The sequence below is a fragment of the Nerophis ophidion genome, linkage group LG07 (genome assembly GCF_033978795.1).
Source record: "Nerophis ophidion isolate RoL-2023_Sa linkage group LG07, RoL_Noph_v1.0, whole genome shotgun sequence".
Lineage (NCBI taxonomy): Eukaryota > Metazoa > Chordata > Actinopteri > Syngnathiformes > Syngnathidae > Nerophis > Nerophis ophidion.
This window is the reverse complement of record NC_084617.1, coordinates 53,184,497-53,205,224: the sequence shown is the minus strand read 5'-3', so window position 1 is coordinate 53,205,224 and position 20,728 is coordinate 53,184,497. Positions and strand designations below refer to the sequence as shown.

The 20,728-nt window shown below is 40.3% G+C and overlaps 1 protein-coding gene across 1 annotated transcript; it reads left to right on the top strand.

Annotated features, from left to right (window-relative positions):
• Nucleotides 1-428: 428 nt before the first annotated feature.
• LOC133556486 (probable RNA-binding protein 19) lies at nt 429-19,790 on the top strand. Its single transcript, XM_061906451.1, has 24 exons — nt 429-574; nt 641-823; nt 2,114-2,227; nt 2,307-2,348; nt 4,347-4,563; nt 7,349-7,596; nt 7,685-7,744; nt 7,824-7,902; nt 7,980-8,051; nt 8,138-8,344; nt 8,416-8,546; nt 12,251-12,375; nt 12,457-12,553; nt 12,663-12,773; nt 15,415-15,615; nt 15,698-15,767; nt 15,838-15,986; nt 16,072-16,132; nt 16,551-16,630; nt 16,727-16,782; nt 16,858-16,974; nt 17,054-17,159; nt 19,121-19,241; nt 19,338-19,790. The coding sequence occupies exons 1-24, from the start codon at nt 539-541 to the stop codon at nt 19,406-19,408; spliced, it is 2,754 nt and encodes a 917-aa protein (XP_061762435.1). The 5' UTR covers nt 429-538; the 3' UTR covers nt 19,409-19,790.
• Nucleotides 19,791-20,728: the final 938 nt, after the last annotated feature.

The following is a 20,728-nucleotide window of genomic DNA, read 5'->3' as shown; positions in this document are numbered from 1 at the left end:
TCTTTTCACAGTCTATGAACTTACATTCATATTTTGTTGAAGTATTATTCAATAAATATATTTGTAAAGGATTTTAAAATTTTTGCAATTTGTAGAATATTTTTAAAAAATCTTAGGTACCCCTTGGCATACCTTCAAGTACCCCCAGGGGTACGCGTACCCCCATTTGAGAACCACTGTAGTAGAATATACACTATTGTTAATATGAGTATAAATATATGTATGTATTTTCTTTACATATATACAGTTAAAATATATAAATATATTTATAATATAAATTTATTGTTTATATAGGTTATGAATAGTAGTAATGTACAGTAGGTACTGTATATTGAGCGCATGTTACGTACTCCGATGCAGTAGATGGCAATATGCACCTTTCAAAGTAAGCTCTAAATGCAACGGGCCAGGAAACTAGAAGAAGAAAAGAAGCACGCCTCATTCAACATGGCGGCGTAGATGTCCAACACGCTTCTTTTGTTGACAAATATAAAAATTCCAAGTTTAGGCTTAGTTTAAGGTTTTGTAAACACAAACTATGTCGAGACTCATCGTTAAAAACCTCCCAAATGGGGTAAGTAACGTAACAGCTAAACACGATTATTCTAGCCGACTTGAACATGTGGTAACTTGTGCTCAGATGAAGGAGGAGAGGTTTCGAGGGATGTTCGCGGACTTTGGGACCTTAACAGACTGCACCCTCAAGTTCACCAAAAGTGGCAAGTTCCGCAAGTTTGGCTTTGTCGGCTTCAAAAGCGAGGAAGCTGCAAACAATGCATTGAAACATTTTAACAGGAGCTTCGTGGACACATCGCGAGTATCGGTAAGGTATCTTAAAGGCCTACTGAAATGAGATTTTCTTATTTAAACGGGGATAGCAGGTCCATTCTATGTGTCATACTTGATCATTTGGCGATATTGCCATATTTTTGCTGAAAGGATTTAGTAGAGAACATAGACGATAAAGTTCGCAACTTTTGGTCGCTATCAGAAAAGCCCTGCCTTTAATGGAAGTCGCAGACGATGACGTCACCCGTTGAGGGTTCCTCGCATCCTCACATTGTTTTCGATGGGAGCCTCCAACAAAAAGAGGTATTCGGGCCGAGAAAACGACAGATTCCCCATTAATTTGAGCGAAGATGAAAGATTTGTGTTTGAGGATATTGATAGCGACGGATTAGAAAAAAAGAAAAAAATCAAGTAAAAAAAAAACCGCGATCTCATTGGGACGGATTTTTGATTTTTTTAGACACATTTACTAGGATAAATCTGGGAAATCCCTTATCTTTCTATTGTGTTTCTAGTGTTTTAGTGAGTTAAATAGTACCAGATAGTCGGAAGGGTGTGTCCACGGGTGTCTTGAGGCCAGTGTCTGATGGAAGTCGACGGCACAAGCTCAGCTGATCTCCGGTAAGTGCCGACTTTTTACCACAATTTTCTCACCGAAAACTGCAGGTTGACATTTGGTCGGGATCCATGTTCGCTTGACCGCTCTGATCCATAGGAAAGCTTCACTTCCAGGAATTTTAAACAAGGAATCACCGTGTGTTTGTGTGGTTAAAGGCTAAAGCTTCCCAACCCCATCTTTCTACTTTGACTTCTCCACTATTAATTGAACAAATTGCAAAAGATTCAGCAACACAGATGTCCAAAATACTGTGTAATTATGCGGTTAAAGCAGACGACTTTTAGCTGTGTGTTGCGCAGCGCTAATATTTCCTAACTGTCTGTGGCGTCACGCGTGCATGTCATCATTCCACGACGTTTTCAACTAGAGACTCCCGGGAAATTTCAAATTGCAATTTAGTAAATTAAAAAGGCCGTATTGGCATGTGTTGCAATGTTAATCTGCGATGAGGTGGCGACTTGTCCAGGGTGTACCCCGCCTTCCGCCCGATTGTAGCTGAGATAGGCGCCAGCGCCCCCCGCGACCCCGAAAGGAAATAAGCGGTAGAAAATGGATGGGATGGATGCAATGTTAATATTTCATCATTGATATAAAAACTATCAGACTGCGTGGTCGGTAGTAGTGGGTTTCAGTAGGCCTTTAACTGTCAGCATTTCAAGGGCACTTGCAAGCTAAGTGACGTGTATCTCCTCTGCTTCTTTGCAGGTGGAGATGTGCAAGTCGTTTGGAGACCCCACTAAAGCAAAAGCTTGGAGCAAACACAGTCAGAGCTCAGCTCCAGACAAACCATCCAAACCAACTAAAACTGACAATGAAAAGGTGGAACATATTAATATTAACTTTTTTTAACAAGGATACCAGCCTCTTCATTGCTTTGCTTTTTATGTCACTGTTTTAGGTGAAGAAGGGTAAAAATGAAGCCATCAGTACACTGGAAAATGTGAGTAACATTCGTAACATTTTTTTAGAGAAACATTTGCTATGTTTAAATGCGCAAAATTTAGCCATCCATCCGCTTATCCGAGGTCGGGTCACGGGGGCAGCAGCCTAAGCAGGGAAGCCCAGACTTTCCTCTTCCCAGCCACTTCGTCCAGCTCTTCCCAGGGAATCCCGGGGTGTTCCCAGGCCAACCGGGAGACATAGTCTTCCCAACATGTCCTGGGTCTTCCCCGTGGCCTCCTACCGGTCGGACGTGCCCAAAACATCTCCCTAGGGAGGCGTTCGGGTGGCATCCTGACCAGATGCCCAGACCACCTCATCTGGCTCCTCTCGATAAATAAATAAATAAATAAATAATAAATGGGTTGTACTAGTTTAGCGCTTTTCTACCTTCAAGGTACTCAAAGCGCTTTGACACTACTTCCACATTTACCCATTCACACACACGTTCACACACTGATGGAGGGAGCTGCCATGCAAGGCGCTAACCAGCACCCATCAGGAGCAAGGGTGAAGTGTCTTGCTCAGGACACAACGGACTCCCTCGATGTGGAGGAGTAGTGGCTTTACTTTGAGCTCCTCCCGAATGGCAGAGCTTCTTACCCTACCTCTAAGGGAGAGGCCCGTGACCCGGCTGAGGAAATTAATTTCGGCCGTTTGTACCCGTGATTTTGTCCTTTTGGTTGTAACCATCCACAAAATGTATCCAATTGAATCTAAACCTTGGTTGACCGGAATTCCAAATCCACATTTTACATGGACACTTAATACATTGAACCGATCGTGTTGTGCATATTAGGGGTGTAAAGCAACTGTTTTTGACTGAATCTTGATTCTTATTTGTAACTATTCTTAATTGTTTCAAAAATTGTAGCCCATTGGGTTAGGTTTTTCCTTGCTCTGATGTAGGATCTGAGCCGAGGATGCCGTGGCTTGTGCTACCCTTTGAGAGACTTGTAATTTAGGGCTATATAAATAAACTTTGAAATAGATTGTATGTATTTTTGGGTAGCATTTTAAAGCCACTGTTAAAATGGTTAAACGAAAACAGTTTTACTTTATACACACACACATACATATATATTTATATTCATGTATGTTTCGGTAGCATTTTGTCAAACAAAACTAGTTTATAAAAATGTATCAGAGCTGGTGTTCTATTTTTTGGAGGAATGTAGGTAATCATAAATTTGTTATTAAAAATGTTATTTAAAAAAGTAATGATTTTGAATTGAGAATTGGTCTGAATCGATTCTATATCAAATCGTTATGCCTGAGAATCAAATCATGTGGGGGCCAACGATTCACAAGCCTAGGGCATGTACATGCGTTGAACCTTTTAAAAGGGAATTGCACTTTTTGGGGGAATTTTGCCTATCATTCACAATCCCTATGGAAGACAAGGACACACTTTTTTTTTTTAAATGTATTGTAAGACATTAAATACGGACAGCCAAAAAATATAACCTTCATTTTGACGTGTTTGAATGTTTTTGCATTTTTCTGACTGGGCATTTATTACGCTTATTTGTGTACATGTAAACATGTCTAGTAATGCACTTAATCCTGCATTACATTAGGTGTACTTGCACAATCTAAGTCAAATATGAATTCTGTATCAAATATACTACTGTCTACTTTGACTCTTCTGTTGATAAATTAGGTAACCATAATATTAAAGCAACTGTCAGTAAATTGCAATGTTTTTACCACTACCTACCACAACATTACATATTCTTAAATTAATAAGATGTCAAATGATTATTTTCCAAATCAGTTTAATCACATGATTGCTGTGGCATAATTTTGATTAATCAAATACAACTTTTATGTGTTTTAATGATATTTAATTTTGCATGAGCATGGAAGGAGGGCATGACACAAGATGGCATAACACACAAGGCTCTAGGCAGCAGACATAACATTCTCACAGTCCGTCACAATGTATGTCTACACTGTTGAAAATGAACGTGTTTTCAACCATTCTTTGGTGTGTCAGCTGGAAGAAGATGAGGGATTCAAGGAGTTTGTGTCAGTGCATCAGAATCGCAGCAAAGTCCCTACGTGGGCAAACGACACAGTGGAGAAGCAGCAGCCAGCCGACCCCTACAGTGGCAAGGCAAAGAGCAAGAAGAAGCCGGCAACAGATGATTACCTCAACTTTGACTCTGATGAGTCAGCAGATGAGAAGGAAGAGGAAAAGAGTGAAGATGAAGGTAAGAAGTTGTGGGGGCCAGATAGATAGATGATAAATATATCCTTTCTCATTAGTCGCTTTGAAGTCTGCTTGAACAAACTCTCACATCAATCTATTGCAGATATGTCAAGACTTTTTGACTCTGGGAGGCCACATTGGGCTAAAAAAATATTGGCGGGGCTATCTATCTGAATAAAGAATGTAAAGTATACAATATATGGAAATAATCAGATACATTTCCATCCATCTTATTCCACTTATCCGAGGTCGGGTCGCGGGGGCAGCAGCCTAAGCAGGGAAGCCCAGACTTCCCTCTCCCCAGCCACTTCGTCTAGCTCTTCCCGGGGGATCCCGAGGCGTTCCCAGGCCAGCCGGGAGACATAGTCTTCCCAACGTGTCCTGGGTCTTCCCCGTGGCCTCCACCCGGTTGGACGTGCCCTAAACACCTCTCTAGGGAAGCGTTCGGGTGGCATCCTGACCGGATTCCCAAGCCACCTCATCTGGCTCCTCTCGATGTGGAGGAGCAGCGGCTTTACTTTGAGCTCCTCTCGGATGGCAGAGCTTCTCACCCTATCTCTAAGGGAGAGCCCTGCCACCCGGCGGAGGAAAATCATTTCCGCCGCTAGTACCCGTGATCTTATCCTGAGCCAAAGCTCATGACTATAGGTGAGGATGGGAATGTAGATCGACCGGTAAATTGAGAGCTTTGCCAGATACATTTCAGTTTGCTAAATTATTTGTTTAATTAATTGAAGCAAGCTATTGTTAACTAAGTCTGACCAACCCATAACTTTTAACTGTTATTTACAACTCTCCCCGCCACATCAGATCGGGACGACACTACATATGAAGTATAAACAATAAACAGTGGTGGGCAGTTACAAGCTACATGTAGCTAAGCTATCGTAGTTTAACTACATTTTCTAGTAGCTTGGCAGTGGTTTAGCTACTTTTTAAACGAGTAGCTTTTCCTGTTACCTCCCTGCTTGGCACTCAGCATCAAGGGTTGGAATGGGGGGTTAAATCACCACAAATGATTCCCGGGCGCAGCCACTGCTCCCGTCACTTCCCAGGGGGTGATCAAGTGGATGGGTCAAATGCAGAGGACAAATTTCGCCACACCTAGTGTGTGTGTGACAATCATTGGCACTTTAACTTTAACTGTAGCTTAGCTATTTGTAGCTTACATTAAACCTACGAAGACAAAATGGACCGCAAATCGAGGCCAAAAAAATGACCTGGATCAATGAAAACATCTATGCATACAGAGAAACTCCATGATGATTTGTTGGTATTTGTGTGATGAGTCACCATTGGCTAAGGCTAAGGTGAAACATTACAGACTGGCCAATCAGAGGCAAGATGAGGCGGGTCAACAAAACTAGAATGCAAAATCATAACAGGCACGAATTCACCTCACATGACAATAAGGGAGTCAGAACAGAGAGACGCTCAAGCTATCTCCAAATTATTTTTTTTAAAAGGTCAGATGAAATCTTTTCCGCAGATTTGATTTTTCCTTTAGTGATGGAGAAGACGTGCTGGAAACCCATAATAATGCATGGCCCTAGCCATATTTAGACAAATGTATGCGTTTAGAGAAAACAATGCCCAATGTCCAAGTTTTACTGCACATAACCATTACCAACTGTTCTCAAACAACACACCGGTTATTGTTTTTTTTTGTTGAAGATAAAGATATATGCTGTTTTTTTACTGTAGGTAGACAGAAAATGAATAACATTATAGGGGTGGGCCAAAGAAAAGGCAAACTAAATACATACAGTAGGGTGTGGAGACCCCTAGAAGTAGTTGTGGGGTATCCCCAGCTAAATAGTTAATAATAATGGACCCTTATTGGGTCTATTTGGACACTCTCAGTTACATTAACATTGATATATACATGTGGGCCCATAGATATAAATGCCGTTAAATGTAGCTTTCATAGAGCAAACTACTTTTGCCGTGTTGTGGCGTTATTTCCTACAATTTTCCAAGGATAGCTTCCCCTGTAGCTAAGCTAGCTACAATCGAGAGTAACTTGTAGCTTAGCTTACTATATTTTCCTTGTAGCTTGCCCATTACTGATAATACATAATTGAATATTAAAATAGTACTGTCCAATTCCAAGCCTGTTTACTTTCAGGACACCTGCTTGACATTTTGCAATCAATCAGACATCAAACACAGCTAAAATGGGCGGAACATGCTCTGCCAACATGCATGCAAACACACACACACCCGTCCCTTTAGTTCCCCCACAAACGATTAGAAGTCACAAAATTCCTAAACTTTATTAACCATATTGCTACAATTATAACTATTTAAAAAGTCAAATTCACTTACAGTATATTAACATAGTCAAATGAACAGCTCAAACGTGGAGAGAAAAAAGCTGAAGTAAGGGGGACTAGGGAAGGGTCGTGAGTGTTCGTGTGTGCTCTTGGAAGAGGGGGTGCTGAACGACAGGTAGTGTCTATTCCTCCGCTGTGAAATAAGTCAGTTTTGGTATATTTTTCTAGAAAAATCGCTTCTCATCGCAAATAAAAACTTACTGTGGTACAGAGCTGGCTCCTTCAATCTATTCAATACGAGCAAGCACAAAATGGCTGCCAGCGGGACACAGAATGAATGAATGAAGTGTTCATACATAGACACATGGTATGTGGCACGCTCTAAAATTTCATAAACCAAAAAGATAGAAAATAGGGTTTGTAAGTTGAGGTACCACTGTATATTCAGAGCCACATATGAACAGAATGTGGTAATTTGGTTAAGTTGTCATGAGATGTCTTATTTTCCAGACACAACTAAAGAAGCTCTGAAGTCCAAGTTGTCAGATATGGATTATCTGCGCTCGAAGGTTGTACGAACTGAGGACGCAATGGATGAACATGAAGTCCAGAATAATGTGGAAGCGGTTGGTGATGAAGATCTTGGACCTACACAGCTTAACGACAGTGCCTATGAGAGCGGAGACAGAAAAAATCCCCTCAAAATGAAAACAGAGGACAAAAAGCAAGGCAAAACAAAGAAAAATGCAAAGCAAGAGGTGAATAGTTATGTAATTGCTTCATGTCAGTACAATACATTCTTTATTTTGTGGCGTAGACTTTAAGATCTCCTTGTTTTTGTTCCAGTTGGAGCCAATGACAGAGTTCACGGTGAAGCTGAGAGGAGTCCCGTTCACTGTTAAAGAGGTTATATGTTTTTCTGTGTTGAAATCAACTCTTTTTATGAGATTAATAACAGCATAATATATTGTGATGATGCAAACAGCGACAAATTAGAGAATTCATGACACCCCTCAAGCCTGCCGCCATCAGAATTGGAAGAAATGAAAGTGGCAACAGAACAGGTATAATACTGAAAGCATTTTTAAATATATAATTCTATACAATTGTTTGACAATGTGGCTCAATAACTGCGTTTCAGGCTATGTGTATGTGGATCTCAACTCCTCAGAAGAGATTGAGAAGGCTTTGAAAAAGAATAAAGACTACATTGGTCAGGGCTTTATGTGTCTAGCAACATCAAGATCCTTCATCGTTTCTTTGTCGTTATCATACGACCCTTCTGCTTGTCTTTATCAGGAGGGCGCTACATTGAGATGTTTCGGGTGAACGCATCCCCACAGAGCAGGGCTGACCAAACAGGCAAAACAATAGACAGAAAGTTCACCAGGAAGCTGAAGGAGAACGAGGAAGAGGAGGATGTTGCAGAGTCTGGCCGGCTCTTTGTCAGAAACCTTCCTTATACGTGCACTGAGGAAGAAATCAAAGATGTGTTTTCTAAATATGGTAAGTGAAGACAGTATCTGGTATAAAGGTAAGGCATGACTGTGATAAGAATTGTATTCCTGTTCCTGCAGGTCCTTTGTCTGAAGTGCTTGTCCCCTTTGATACTTTGACGAAGAAATCTAAAGGTTTTGCTTTTGTAACATACATGATTCCTGAGAATGCTGTCGCAGCTTTGGCTCAGCTGGATGGACACATATTTCAGGTACGATCTAATCAGACATGTAAACGAGGGATGTTCCGATAGGGGTTTTATGATACCGATCATCCATGTGTGAGATCGGCCAATACCTACACCAATATCGTACACATGTATTAATTATACATTTTTCAATTAAATTAAAATGGTGAGTGCTATTCACAGTTTCAACAATGTTTACACTTGTTACCTATTCTCTTTTATTTTAAGCAAATTGTTTAAGCAAGACAAAGTCAATAGTACACAATAACTAAAAAAACTAATACTCTTTTAAACCTTTTGGGTTTTTTTGCCCTCAATGTCCTCCTGAGTCCAGGGAATTATTCCCTGAGATTGTAACTTTAACAAAAACAACAAAATACTTATTTTCAGAAAAATAAATATTGACCGAATCACTCCAGTTTCGATCATAAACTGATACTCCCCTTGGTATCGACACCAATTTAGAGATCGATCCATGTCTAGTACTGGCTGCAACATTGCTGAAAAACCAACAGTTCCTGTTATCCACCCTTCTTTTTTCTACCGCTTATTCCTTTTGGTGTCGCGGGGGGCGCTGGTGCCTATCTCAGCTACAATCGGGCGGACGGCGGTGTACACCCTGGACAAGTCGCCACCTCATCGCAGGGACAACACAGATAGACTTACAACTTTCACACTCACATTCACACACTTGGGCCAATTTAGTGTTGCCAATCAACCTATCCCCAGGTGCATGTCTTTGGAGGTGGGAGGAAGCCGGATTACCCGGAGGGAAGCCACGCATTCACGGGGAGAACATGCAAACTCCACACAGAAAGATCCCGAGCCCGAGATTGAACCCAGGACTACTCAGGACCTTCGTATTGTGAGGCAGACACACTAACCCCTCTACCACCGTGAAGACCAAGTTGCTGTTATTTTATTCTCAATTTTTCGTCTGTCAAACTCATTTTAGCACAGGGGCCACATGGAAGAAAATCTATTTCCAAGTCGGCCAGACTAGTAAAATCATGATTATGATAACTTAATAATAATGACAACTTCAGAGTGTTTTCTTTGTTTTACTTTGGCCAAAATCATTATAAGCACATTCTGAAAATACACCTGGCAAAACATTTCAAATTAGTTAAAAATTCTGAGGGAAAAATGTGTGCTCTTTCAAAAACAAGATGAAGAACACAATTAACATGGACTTTGTCTTAGTGCATCTACAATGCCATTAAACTTTAGGTCAAAGCCTATCTTAGATTGAACAAAATCAATTTATCCATCCATTTTCTTGCGCTTATCTGAGGTCAGGTTGCAGGGGCAGCAATTTAAGCAGAGAAGCCCAGACTTCCCACTCCCCAGCCAGTTTGTCCAGCTCCTGAAAACCTGTCCAACTTACGGCCAGCGCTTCAGACCAAGCTCTGACACCAATCATACAGGAAGCGGACTGCCTCAATCAGACAGTCCAATATCACATATTTTTTAAGCTTTTCCCACAGGACTTCCCGAGGGACACTGTCGAATGCCTTCTCTAAGTCCACAAAGCACATGTAGAATGGTTGAGCAAACTCCCATGCACCCTCAAGGACCTTGCTGAGAGTATAGACTTGGTCCACAATTCTACGACCCGGACAAAAACCACACTGTTCCTCCTAAATACGAGGTTCGACTATCCGGCGTAGCCTCCTCTCCGGTACACCAAAATAGGTTACTAGTAAGGCTCAGGAGTGTGACCCTACGATAGTTGGAACACACCCTCCAGTTTCCCTTCTTAAAGAGAGGAACCACCACCCCAGTCTGCCAATCCAAACGTCCCGCCCCCGATGTCCACGCAATGTTGCAGACTAGTCTCGTCAACCAAGCCATCCCCACAGCATCCAGAGCCTAAAGGAACTCCGGGTGTATCTCATCCACCCCGCCTTGGCAACCTCAGCCCAGGCACTGCTTCCTCATAGGAAGACTTATAGGTGGGATTGAGGAGGTCTTCGAAGTATTCCTTCTACCGATCCACTATATGATGAATCTAGGTCACCAGCACACCATCCTCATTATACACTGTGTTGACAGTGCACTGCTTTCCCCTCTATAGGCGGCGAATGGTGGTCCAGAATCGCTTTGAAGCCGTCCAGAAGTCGTTTTCCATGGCTTCCCCGAACTCCTCCCATGCCCACGTTTTTTTTCTGTGACCGCCAAACCCGCACACCGGTCCATCGGCCCATCGGTACATGTTCACTGCCTCCGGAGTCCCATGAACCAAAAGGACCCGATAGGACTCTTTATTCAGCTTGACAGCATCCCTCATCGCTGGTGTCCCCCACAGGGTTCTGGAATTACCGCCACAACAGGCACTAACCACTTTGTAGCCAGAGCTCAGATCAGTCGCCTCGACATTAGAGGTATGGAACATGGTCCACTCAAACTCAATGTCCAGCGCCTCCCTTGTGACATGTTCAAGGTTTTTCCAGAGGTGGGAATTGAAACTCTCTCTGACAGGAGACTCTGCCAGACGTTTCCAGTAGCCCCTCACAATGCATTTGGCCCTGCCAGGTTTGTCCGGGATCCTGCACCACCATTGGAGCCAACTCACCACGATGTGGTGATTGTTTGAAAGCTCCACTCCTCTCCTCACCCGAGTGTCGAAAACATGAGACCCCAAATACGATGACACAACCACAAAGTTGACCATCGAACCGTGGCCTATGCCGTGGCCTATGGTGTCCTGGTGCCAAGGGCACTTATGGTTGAACATGGTGTTTGTTATGCACAATCTTTGACGAGCACAAAAGTCCAGCAACAAAACACCACTCTGGTTCAGATCCGGGCGGTGGTGCCCCCCAATCACGCCCTTACCAGGTTTCACTATTGTGAACATTAAAGTCACCCAGCAGAACAAGGGAATCACCTAAGTGAGCACTCTCTACTACTCCCTCGAGGGAATCCAAAAAGGGTGAGTACTCTAAGCTGTGTTTGGTGCATAAGCACAAATAACAGTCAGAACGCGTACTCCCACCCGGCAAAGGGAAGCTACCCTTTCGTCTACCGATATAAACGGCAATGTACAGGCTTTGAGCCGGGGGGGAAACAAGAATTTCCACCACAGTCCGGCCTGTCAGTGTGTGCAACGACAGAGTGCAGAGAGTCCAGCCCCTCTCGAGAGGATTGGTTCCAGAGCCCGAGGTCATCCGACTATATCTCGCTAGAACTTCTCTACCTTGCGCACAAATTCAGGCTCCTTTCCCCCCAGCAAGGTGACGTTCCACATCCCAAGGGCCCTGTCTTGGCTTCCGCGCAGCTCACATTGCACCCAACCTCTATGCCCCCTCCTATGAGTGGTGAGCCCATTGGAAGGGGGACCCACGTTGTCTCTTTGGGCTGTGCCCGGCCTCGTTTTTCCTTCTTCATAAAGATATTTAGGCTCCTTTTTCTCTGGTCGCTCACCGAGAACCTGTGTGTCTTGGGAGACCCTACCAGGGGGCATACAAGCCCCCATACAACATAGCTCCTAGGATCATTGGGACATTCAAACTCATCTACCAGGCTAAGGTGGCAGCTCAGAAAGGTGATTGAACAAAATAAATAAAAACCTTTCAAGGCATCAAAAGTCATCAATTGGCAAAGGCGATCACACACTTTTTCATGAAAATTGTCTGATACTGATCGGCGACCAATCGGCACATCCATAAATGTTGCAACTGCTTTTCACAAGAACGGGAAATTAACCAATGTGTTCTCTATTTTAGGGCAGGATGCTTCACTTGATCCCATCCACCTTGAAGAAAGAAAGTATTTCCGATTCAAAAGCTGATCCAGGTTCCTCGTCTTATAAACGTCAAAAGGATGCAAAAAACAAAGATTCAAGTTCTAGGTAAGCTCATCAGTGATGACACGTTTGCTATTTTTATTTTAGCTTATATTTAATTGAATAGAATTCCGTCTTTTGTTTTAGTTCACACAACTGGAACACACTCTTTGTGGGCACAAGTGCAGTGGCCGACGCCATTGCTGAAAAGTACAACACGACAAAAAGCCACGTCTTGGACCATGTAACTGTTGATTCTGTTTTTCCACAATTATCATTGCCGCATACTGGTCTTTCGCCTTTAAGGGCTTAACTTTTTTCATATTTGTCCCCTGTTGCTGCTGTCTCTGCAGGAGACAAAGGGAAGTGTTGCAGTGCGGATGGCTTTGGGAGAAACCCAGATTGTTCAAGAGACTCGACAATTCCTACTTGATAATAGTGTCAGCCTGGATTCCTTTAGTCAGGTAAATTTTGAACTGGGTTGTTGCTATAGAAACGATATAAGATATACATTTGGCTGACAATAGAGCTTTTAGTTATATCGTAAGGATGCATATCTATGACACATTCTACAAAACCCAAAACCAGTGTTTTTAGCACCTTTTGTTAATCGTAAATAAAAACAGAATACAATGGTTTGCAAATCCTTTTCAACCTATATTCAATTGAATACTGCATAAGACAAGATATTTAACGTTTGACAACACATTCTGCACGTGTTACAACAGCATGGCTCCGTAGTAAAAGAGTGAATTTCATGGCTGCAACACGTGCCAAAGTAGTTGGGAAAGGACATGTTCACCACTGTGTTACATCATCTTTTCTTTTAACAACACTCAAATGTTTGGGAACTGAGGAAACTAATGGTTGAAGCTTTGAAAGTGAAATTCTTTCCTATTCTTGTTTTATGTGGAGCTTCAGTTGTTCAACAACCCGGGGTCTCCGCTGTCGCATTTTACGCTTCATAATGCGCCACACATTTTCAATGGGTGACCGGTCTGGACTGTAGGCAGGCCAGGAAAGTACCCGCACTCTTTTTTTTACGAAGCCACGCTGTTGTAACACGTGTTGAATGTGGCTTGGCATTGTCTTGCTAAAATAAGCAGTGGCGTCCATGAAAAAGACGGTGCTTAGATGGCAGCATATATTGTTCCAAAACCTTTATGTACCTATGAGCATTAATGGTGCCTTCACAGATGTGTAAGTTACCCATGCCTTAGGCACTAATGCACCCCCATACATCCCAGATGCTGGCTTTTGAACTTTGCGTCGATAACAGTCTGGATGGTTCGCTTTCCCTTTGGTCCGGATGAAACAATGTCGAATATTTCCAAAAAACATTTTAAATGTGGACTCGTAGGACCACAGAACACTCTTCCATTTTGCATCGGTCCATTTTAGATGATCTCAGTTTCAGAGAAGCCGGCGGCGTTTCTGGATGTTGTTGATAAATGGCTTTCGCTTTGCATAGTAGAGCTTTAACTGGCACTTACAGATGTAGCAACAAACTGTATTTAGTGACAGTGGTTTTCTAAAGTGTTCCTGAGCCCATGTGGTGATATCCTTTAGAGATTGATGTCGGTTTTTGATACAGTGCCATCTGAGGGATCGAAGGTCAGGGTCATTCAATGTTGGTTTCCGGCCATTTTGCTTATGTGGAGTGTTTTTTTCCAGATTCTCTGAACTTTTTGATGATATAATGGACCGTAGATGTTGAAATGCCTACATTTCTTGCAATTGCACTTTGAGAAACGTTGTTCTTGAACTATTAGCTCATGCAGTTGTGGACAAAGTGGTGTACCTCGCCTCATCCTTTCTTGTGAAAGACTGAGCATTTTTTGGGAAGCTGTTTTTATACCCAATCATGGCACCCACCTGTTCCCAATTAGTCTGCACACATGTGGGATGTTCCAATTAAGTGTTTGATGAGCATTCCTCAACTTTATCAGTATTTATTGCCACCTTTCCCAACTTCTTTGTCACTGTTGCTGGCATCAAATTCTAAAGTTAATGATTATTTGCAAAAAAAAAATGTTTATCAGTTTGAACATCAAATATGTTGTCTTTGTAGCATATTCAACTTAATATGGGTTGAAAATTATTTGTAAATCATTGTATTCCGTTTATATTTACATCTAACACAAGTTCCCAACTCATATGGAAACAGGGTTTGTACGCCTTACGCAATGTAGCATTCTTGTTAGCGACTAATGTCCCTCTACAATGCAAAGCCACTTCTAAGTTAGCAATTCTTGCCTCCATGGTGGCAAATAAACTCCGTTCTTTACAGTTATCATTATCACTGGAGGACGAGGAATAGCTAAATATGCTAAATTACACAACGCTGGAAGAAATTCTGACTGCTAACCGCAAACTAGAGCTCTTCATTAAATACAAATGTGCGCAGATTAATACAAATATCGACAGGAACTATGCCCAGTATAGTATCAGTATGTGGTCAATACTACAGTGAGTAGTGGGGAAAAAATTGTCATAAAAAAATCTTTGGTCGGTTTTGTTATTGTTAACAAACTCAGGAATGAAATCCCTGGACATAAGGCCTTAAGAGCAAAAACTAAATAATTTAAATCAGAACCAATAGTAGAAAATCATTTAATTATTGATTGATACTCCTATGCTGCCTCCTGTATTTTTGTCTAATTATAATTGGGATCAAAAATGAAATCATTCAGTTATTTAAAATTGAAAATTTAAAGTATCAATAGTTGCATTTGTTTAGCCAATACTGCCCCTGTAACTACTATTGCATCGAGACCCAAATTCGGCCAAAACTTCAAGTATCCAAAAAACTGCTTGGTACACTGTAACAGAATTGTACATAGAAACATGTTACAACTGGAAATTATGTACTGTACGATGTTACTGCATATGTCAGCAGGCAAATTATGAGCCTTTTTAACGTTTTTTTAAAATAGTTATATTATCATTTATAAGCCAAATAATATATTGTGATATATACAATTATAGCAAGAACCTACAATATGTATGGCGATATAGTTTTAGGCCATATCGGCCACGCCTATTTTGTTAAATTGTAGTCACTTTGTCACCGTTGTTGTTTAACCGTGTTGTTCCGGTGTATAGGCAGCAGCAGTGAGGAACACAACTGTTATCTTGGTAAAGAACCTCCCAGCTGGAGTGACCGTGTCAGAGCTGGAGACGCTCTTCTCCAGTCATGGCTCTTTGGGACGAGTGCTGTTGCCGCCGTCTGGCCTTACAGCCATTGTTGAGTTCCTGGAGCCCACTGAGGCAAAGCGAGCCTTTACAAGACTAGCCTACAGCAAGGTGTGTGTTAGCCTCTCTGTATTTGTATACAGTATGTGTGTAACCTTTGAGGAAGTTTTAGAACATAATTGATCTGCTACAGTTCCATCATGTCCCGTTGTATTTGGAGTGGGCGCCTGTGGGTGTATTTGTTGCGGCCAAATCTGAATCAGGTAATCACACTCATACTTGTGTTGAGATATTTTAAATTAGCCAATAAATGAATGGATCCGTCTAACCAAGTGCCAGAAAAACGTGAGGGAGTGCAAGAAGGGGAGAAAGAACTGAAAGAAGATAAAGCAGAAACAGATGATGAGGAAGAAGATGTTCCAGGTTCAACGCTTTTCATCAAGAATCTTAATTTCAGCACCACAGAGGAAACTCTTAAAGAGGTGGGTCAAATGATGTGATTGTCATTCTAAATACAATGGACATAGTGGTTGGGATTTTTGAATAAAGACCTTTTTTTTGTTACAGACATTCTCCAAATGTGGCAAGATCAAGTCATGTACAATCGCCATGAAAAAAGATAAAACTGGTACTACCTTTGCTCTTGTCAATATTAGTGGTATTTGTGTTTAGTTCAATTAGTGTGTAATTAACCCTACCTTGTTACACCGCACTAAATGATATGTCAGGCATTCAGTATTTTGTTATGAAGACACAAGATTAACAACATATTGATTTGTGGAAGGTTCTGTTTTGAAGCAATTCTAGTTATGTGCAGTGGTGTGGCTCGGTTGGTAGCGCGGCCGTGCCAGTAACTTTAGGGTTCCAGGTTCAGTTCCAGCTTCCCCTATCCTAGTGACTGCTGCTGTCTCCTTGGGCAAGACACTTTATCCACCTTTCTCCCAATGCCACCAACACTAGTTTAAATGTGGATCATGGGTTTCACAATGTAAAGTGCTTTGATTCTCCTTGAAAAAGCACTATATAAATATATTTATGACTTGCAGGCAAGTTGCTGTCGATGGGCTATGGCTTTGTTGCCTATCAGAATGCAGTGGGGGCACAGAAAGCCTTGCGACAGCTACAGGTAAGGAACCCTATCTCCTCGCAATTACTTTTTAAAAACAAAACATAGCCCTCTTGGTGGGTCACATGACTTCTTTCTCTGTCACACTTCCACCAGCACTGCACTGTGGACAGTCACCAGTTGGAGCTGAAGATTTCAGAGAGAGCTATGAGGTAAAAAGTGCATCGCACACTCAAAATGAATTACATAGAGCACCCAGTTAGAGGCCTAAATCTGAATGTGTGCAGGACTGCGGAAGTTTCACTAAAGAAGAAGCAAGTTCAGAAGAACCAAACAGGATCAAAGATCCTTGTGCGAAATATCCCCTTCCAAGCTTCTGTCAGAGAAGTTCGGGAACTCTTTTGGTAGGAGCCTCATACACACACCGCATTAATAGTCTGTGAGGTGAGGTGAGCCACTAATGTTTGAATTCTTCTATCTCAGTACCTTTGGAGAGCTGAAGACAGTCCGCCTCCCGAAGAAAGCAGCCGGCTCAGGAAGTCATAGAGGTTTTGGCTTCATTGACTTCATCACCAAACAGGACGCCAAGGTTGGAACAAACGCACTCAATTGTTTGTACTAGGGATGTAAAAAATAACAACTTAACTCATGTGATTAATCACAAAAAAAATTGCATTAATCAAAATTATATGCAGATTAATCGCTCAGTTTATTTTGACCGTGTATGGTTAGTTACATTACCCATGGATGGTTACCTGAAAGGCGGTGCCGGTTGTAATACAGACGATCAGGTTAATTCATACTAAAAAATGATTGAAGAGACTTCGACCGGTGAGCTCGCTGGCAAATTGTACTCCAAAATAACCTTAAGTTAAATGTTTTGACCAAATAAATTATGTACATTCAAGTAAAAAAATTTGAAAAATGTACCTGGATGACAGTTAAATGTACATTTATTTCCAAATATTGGAGTGTTTTTTTATTTAATTTAAATTATACAAGCAAGTAAAAAGCTGTGATTAATCATGACTAATCTAAATTCAAAAGTGTGATTAATCTGATTAATAAAATCATTTGACGGCATTAAATTGTTTAAATCTATTTTCTAAAAGTAACTTATATTTACTGATGTGATACAATTAAGGGTATCAAAATATTGTGTTGTGATTAATAAATGAACTTCATTTTAGTGTTTTTTTTTAATGTCTTTAACTTTATTTTAATTCTGACGTTACTGTCTCTGTATGCCTGCGAGTTGCCGTGCTCTCTTTTTGTGCTTGATAATGCAACAACTGTATCGCCATGTAACACAAAGATAATATGTAGCCACAGCGAAAAAGAGGACTCACTCTGTCACAAGACTGGTGTTAGTGGCTTAAAATAGTGGGGTTAGGATGAATTATATCGAACAAATTGTGTAAAATATTCATAACAAACTTAGACATACAGTATCAAGTGTGTTTACTGTTTCTGTAAGTTTGAATGGTGTCTTGTTTTTAGCATGCTTTTTTTTCCTTTTTGTTTTTTGCATCTACTGTATCTATTCCACCAGCTATGGAGAAATGTCACGTCTGGGTGTTTTTAGAAGCCACTTTAAACTGACTTTAGACTATTATGACAGATCTGTACCTCACTATAGTAATATATCATATGTGCAATGATGTGTACATTATATTTACCATCACAGTACACTTGCATAGAGGAGAATGTTATTTTAATCACCCGTGTGTGTCAGAAACTGTCTCTTTGGACGAAATTAAACCAAAATTTGTTATTAAATAAGCTCTGTTCTGTCGTTAAAAAAAGGCCTAAAAGGTGAAAATGTTTTACACATGAATGTACATGTACAAGGCAACACTAAATGGGCCCTAGTGTGTGAATGTTGTCTGTCTATATGTGTTGGCCCTGCGATGAGGTGGCGACTTGTCCAGGGTGTACCCCGCCTTCCGCCCGATTGTAGCTGAGATAGGCGCCAGCAACCCCAAAAGGGAAGAAAATGGATGGATGTACATGTACAAGACCATCAGGAAAACCAATCAAAGCCAACATTTCCTCTGATCCGTTTAACAAAGTTGAACATGTATTTGTGACAAATGTAAACAAAATAAATAAATATGTTCTCTTAAACCACTGTTTGTAACATATTCTAGCACTATAGTTGATGTGTCTATTGTTTATTTTATATTATCTAAAACTGAAGGAAAGCCACAAGTTCAACATTCAATACTTACTGTGCAGAAATATGTTTTCACTGTTTTTTTATGTATTAATAACTTTAACACTAAATAGACCGGATGTTTTAGTTCAGGAAATAAAACAAACTCAACTTTTTCAAGTCTGTTAAAACAATAAAGGACTTTATAAAGCCACTTTTTATTAAATAACAATTCAAATTGAAATACCTCAAACTGAGGGCTTTCTCAGCATTTTTAGATATGCTTATATGATTTAAAAATAGATTACGCAATTACAGATCATAAGTAACTAGTTATTTTAATTGCTTGCCCGCAGTAGATACTATACTTAATGTCCTTGTTTTATCCCCTTCAGAAAGCATTTGCTGCGCTGTGCCACAGCACCCATCTCTTTGGGAGACGTCTTGTGCTGGAGTGGGCTGATGCTGAGGAAACGGTGGAAACACTCAGACGAAAAACGGCAGAACATTTTCATGGTAAACTTAATGTTAATGCCCTGCAGAGTTTTTCTCTTTTTGCAAACAAAGTACATCGTTTTTCTTATTTTCCTTGTAATTTTTCAAACATTTTAGTGGCCAGCAAAAAGCAGCGCAAGGCGGAGTTGCTGGAGAAAATGGAAACCGCAGTAGATGCGGCGGACTGAATGTGTGTATTGCCTGTAAATACAGTAGGTTTAGAAGTCTTTGAAGAGACTGGTTGATTCATTTTAGCCCTGTCATTGAGGCATTGAGCCAGAGTTACTTGGTTAAACATTATTTTCACTGCAAGATATGGTACCATCATGTGAACAATTAAATGAGGTGTATGCTTTGAGTACACCTTAAACAGTTTTCCTTATCTGTAAAATATGAATTTAGGTGACATGTTCAGGTCTACTTTGAGACACTAGTGATTTAGAGCTATATAAGTAAACATTGATTGATTGATTTACCTATTAGTCTTTTTTGTATTGAGGAAACACTTGTGCATAGAATTATTTAAAATGATCCGTTTTAAATAAACATATTTTCTTTATTTATAATGAGTGGTTATGTCCAAGTGCATTTTTTTTTTTCAGAACTTTATTTTTACAGTACAATACACATCTTAACATTTAAAACAAACACCATATTTCAGAACAGCAACAATATGAAGATAAAAACAAAATATTCAATAAAAATTTCTAAATATGTACATAAGAATATCTTCACCATAATATTCAAAGAATAATCAAGATATTAAAACTACAATAAGGAAAGGAAAGAGGAAACAAGTTGACACAAAAAAATTAATTACTTGGCTTGACTTGACTTTATTAATTCATGCTTGCAGTGGAGCTAAGGCCCCACTGAAAAAGCAGCTGAACTTTACAATAAATATCAAACAAACAACAATAAAAACATGAAAAGAACAAACAGTATTTTAAACATTTTGAACATCCTCAGGGCTGCAGCAGCATGGAAACTGTTTGCATTCTGGTATATGACTACTTTTTAAATGTTTCTTTTAGTAATCAATTTGAGTAACACTTCATATGTACACATTACACACTATTAAGCAAAAATAAAGCATTTGTAAATACTGAGTTCGTTTATGGATTACTAAGTTACATATATTATTTATAAAGCATATTACCAACATGAATACTCATTTTTGTGCAGTTTATGAAACAAATGTTTTACTCATTTAAAAGCTCATTGATAAATACTGAATTCATCATTCATATAGCATGTTTCCAACATGAATTCTCATTAGTAAACAGTTTATAATTGTTTTACTCAATTGGCTTAGATGGTTCCTTTGTTATATTTTATAAATAAATGAGTCAGCAAAAATGTAACCGCATTCTCCAAGTCTTAATTAAATTTAGACTGTACAAACAACCATTTTTTCCTTGAAATCTAAAAGTGTATTGAAAGTACTAAACAGTAAAACAGACTTCAGTCCGGGATAGTTAGAAGGTGGGACTTTGAGAGAAAAAAAA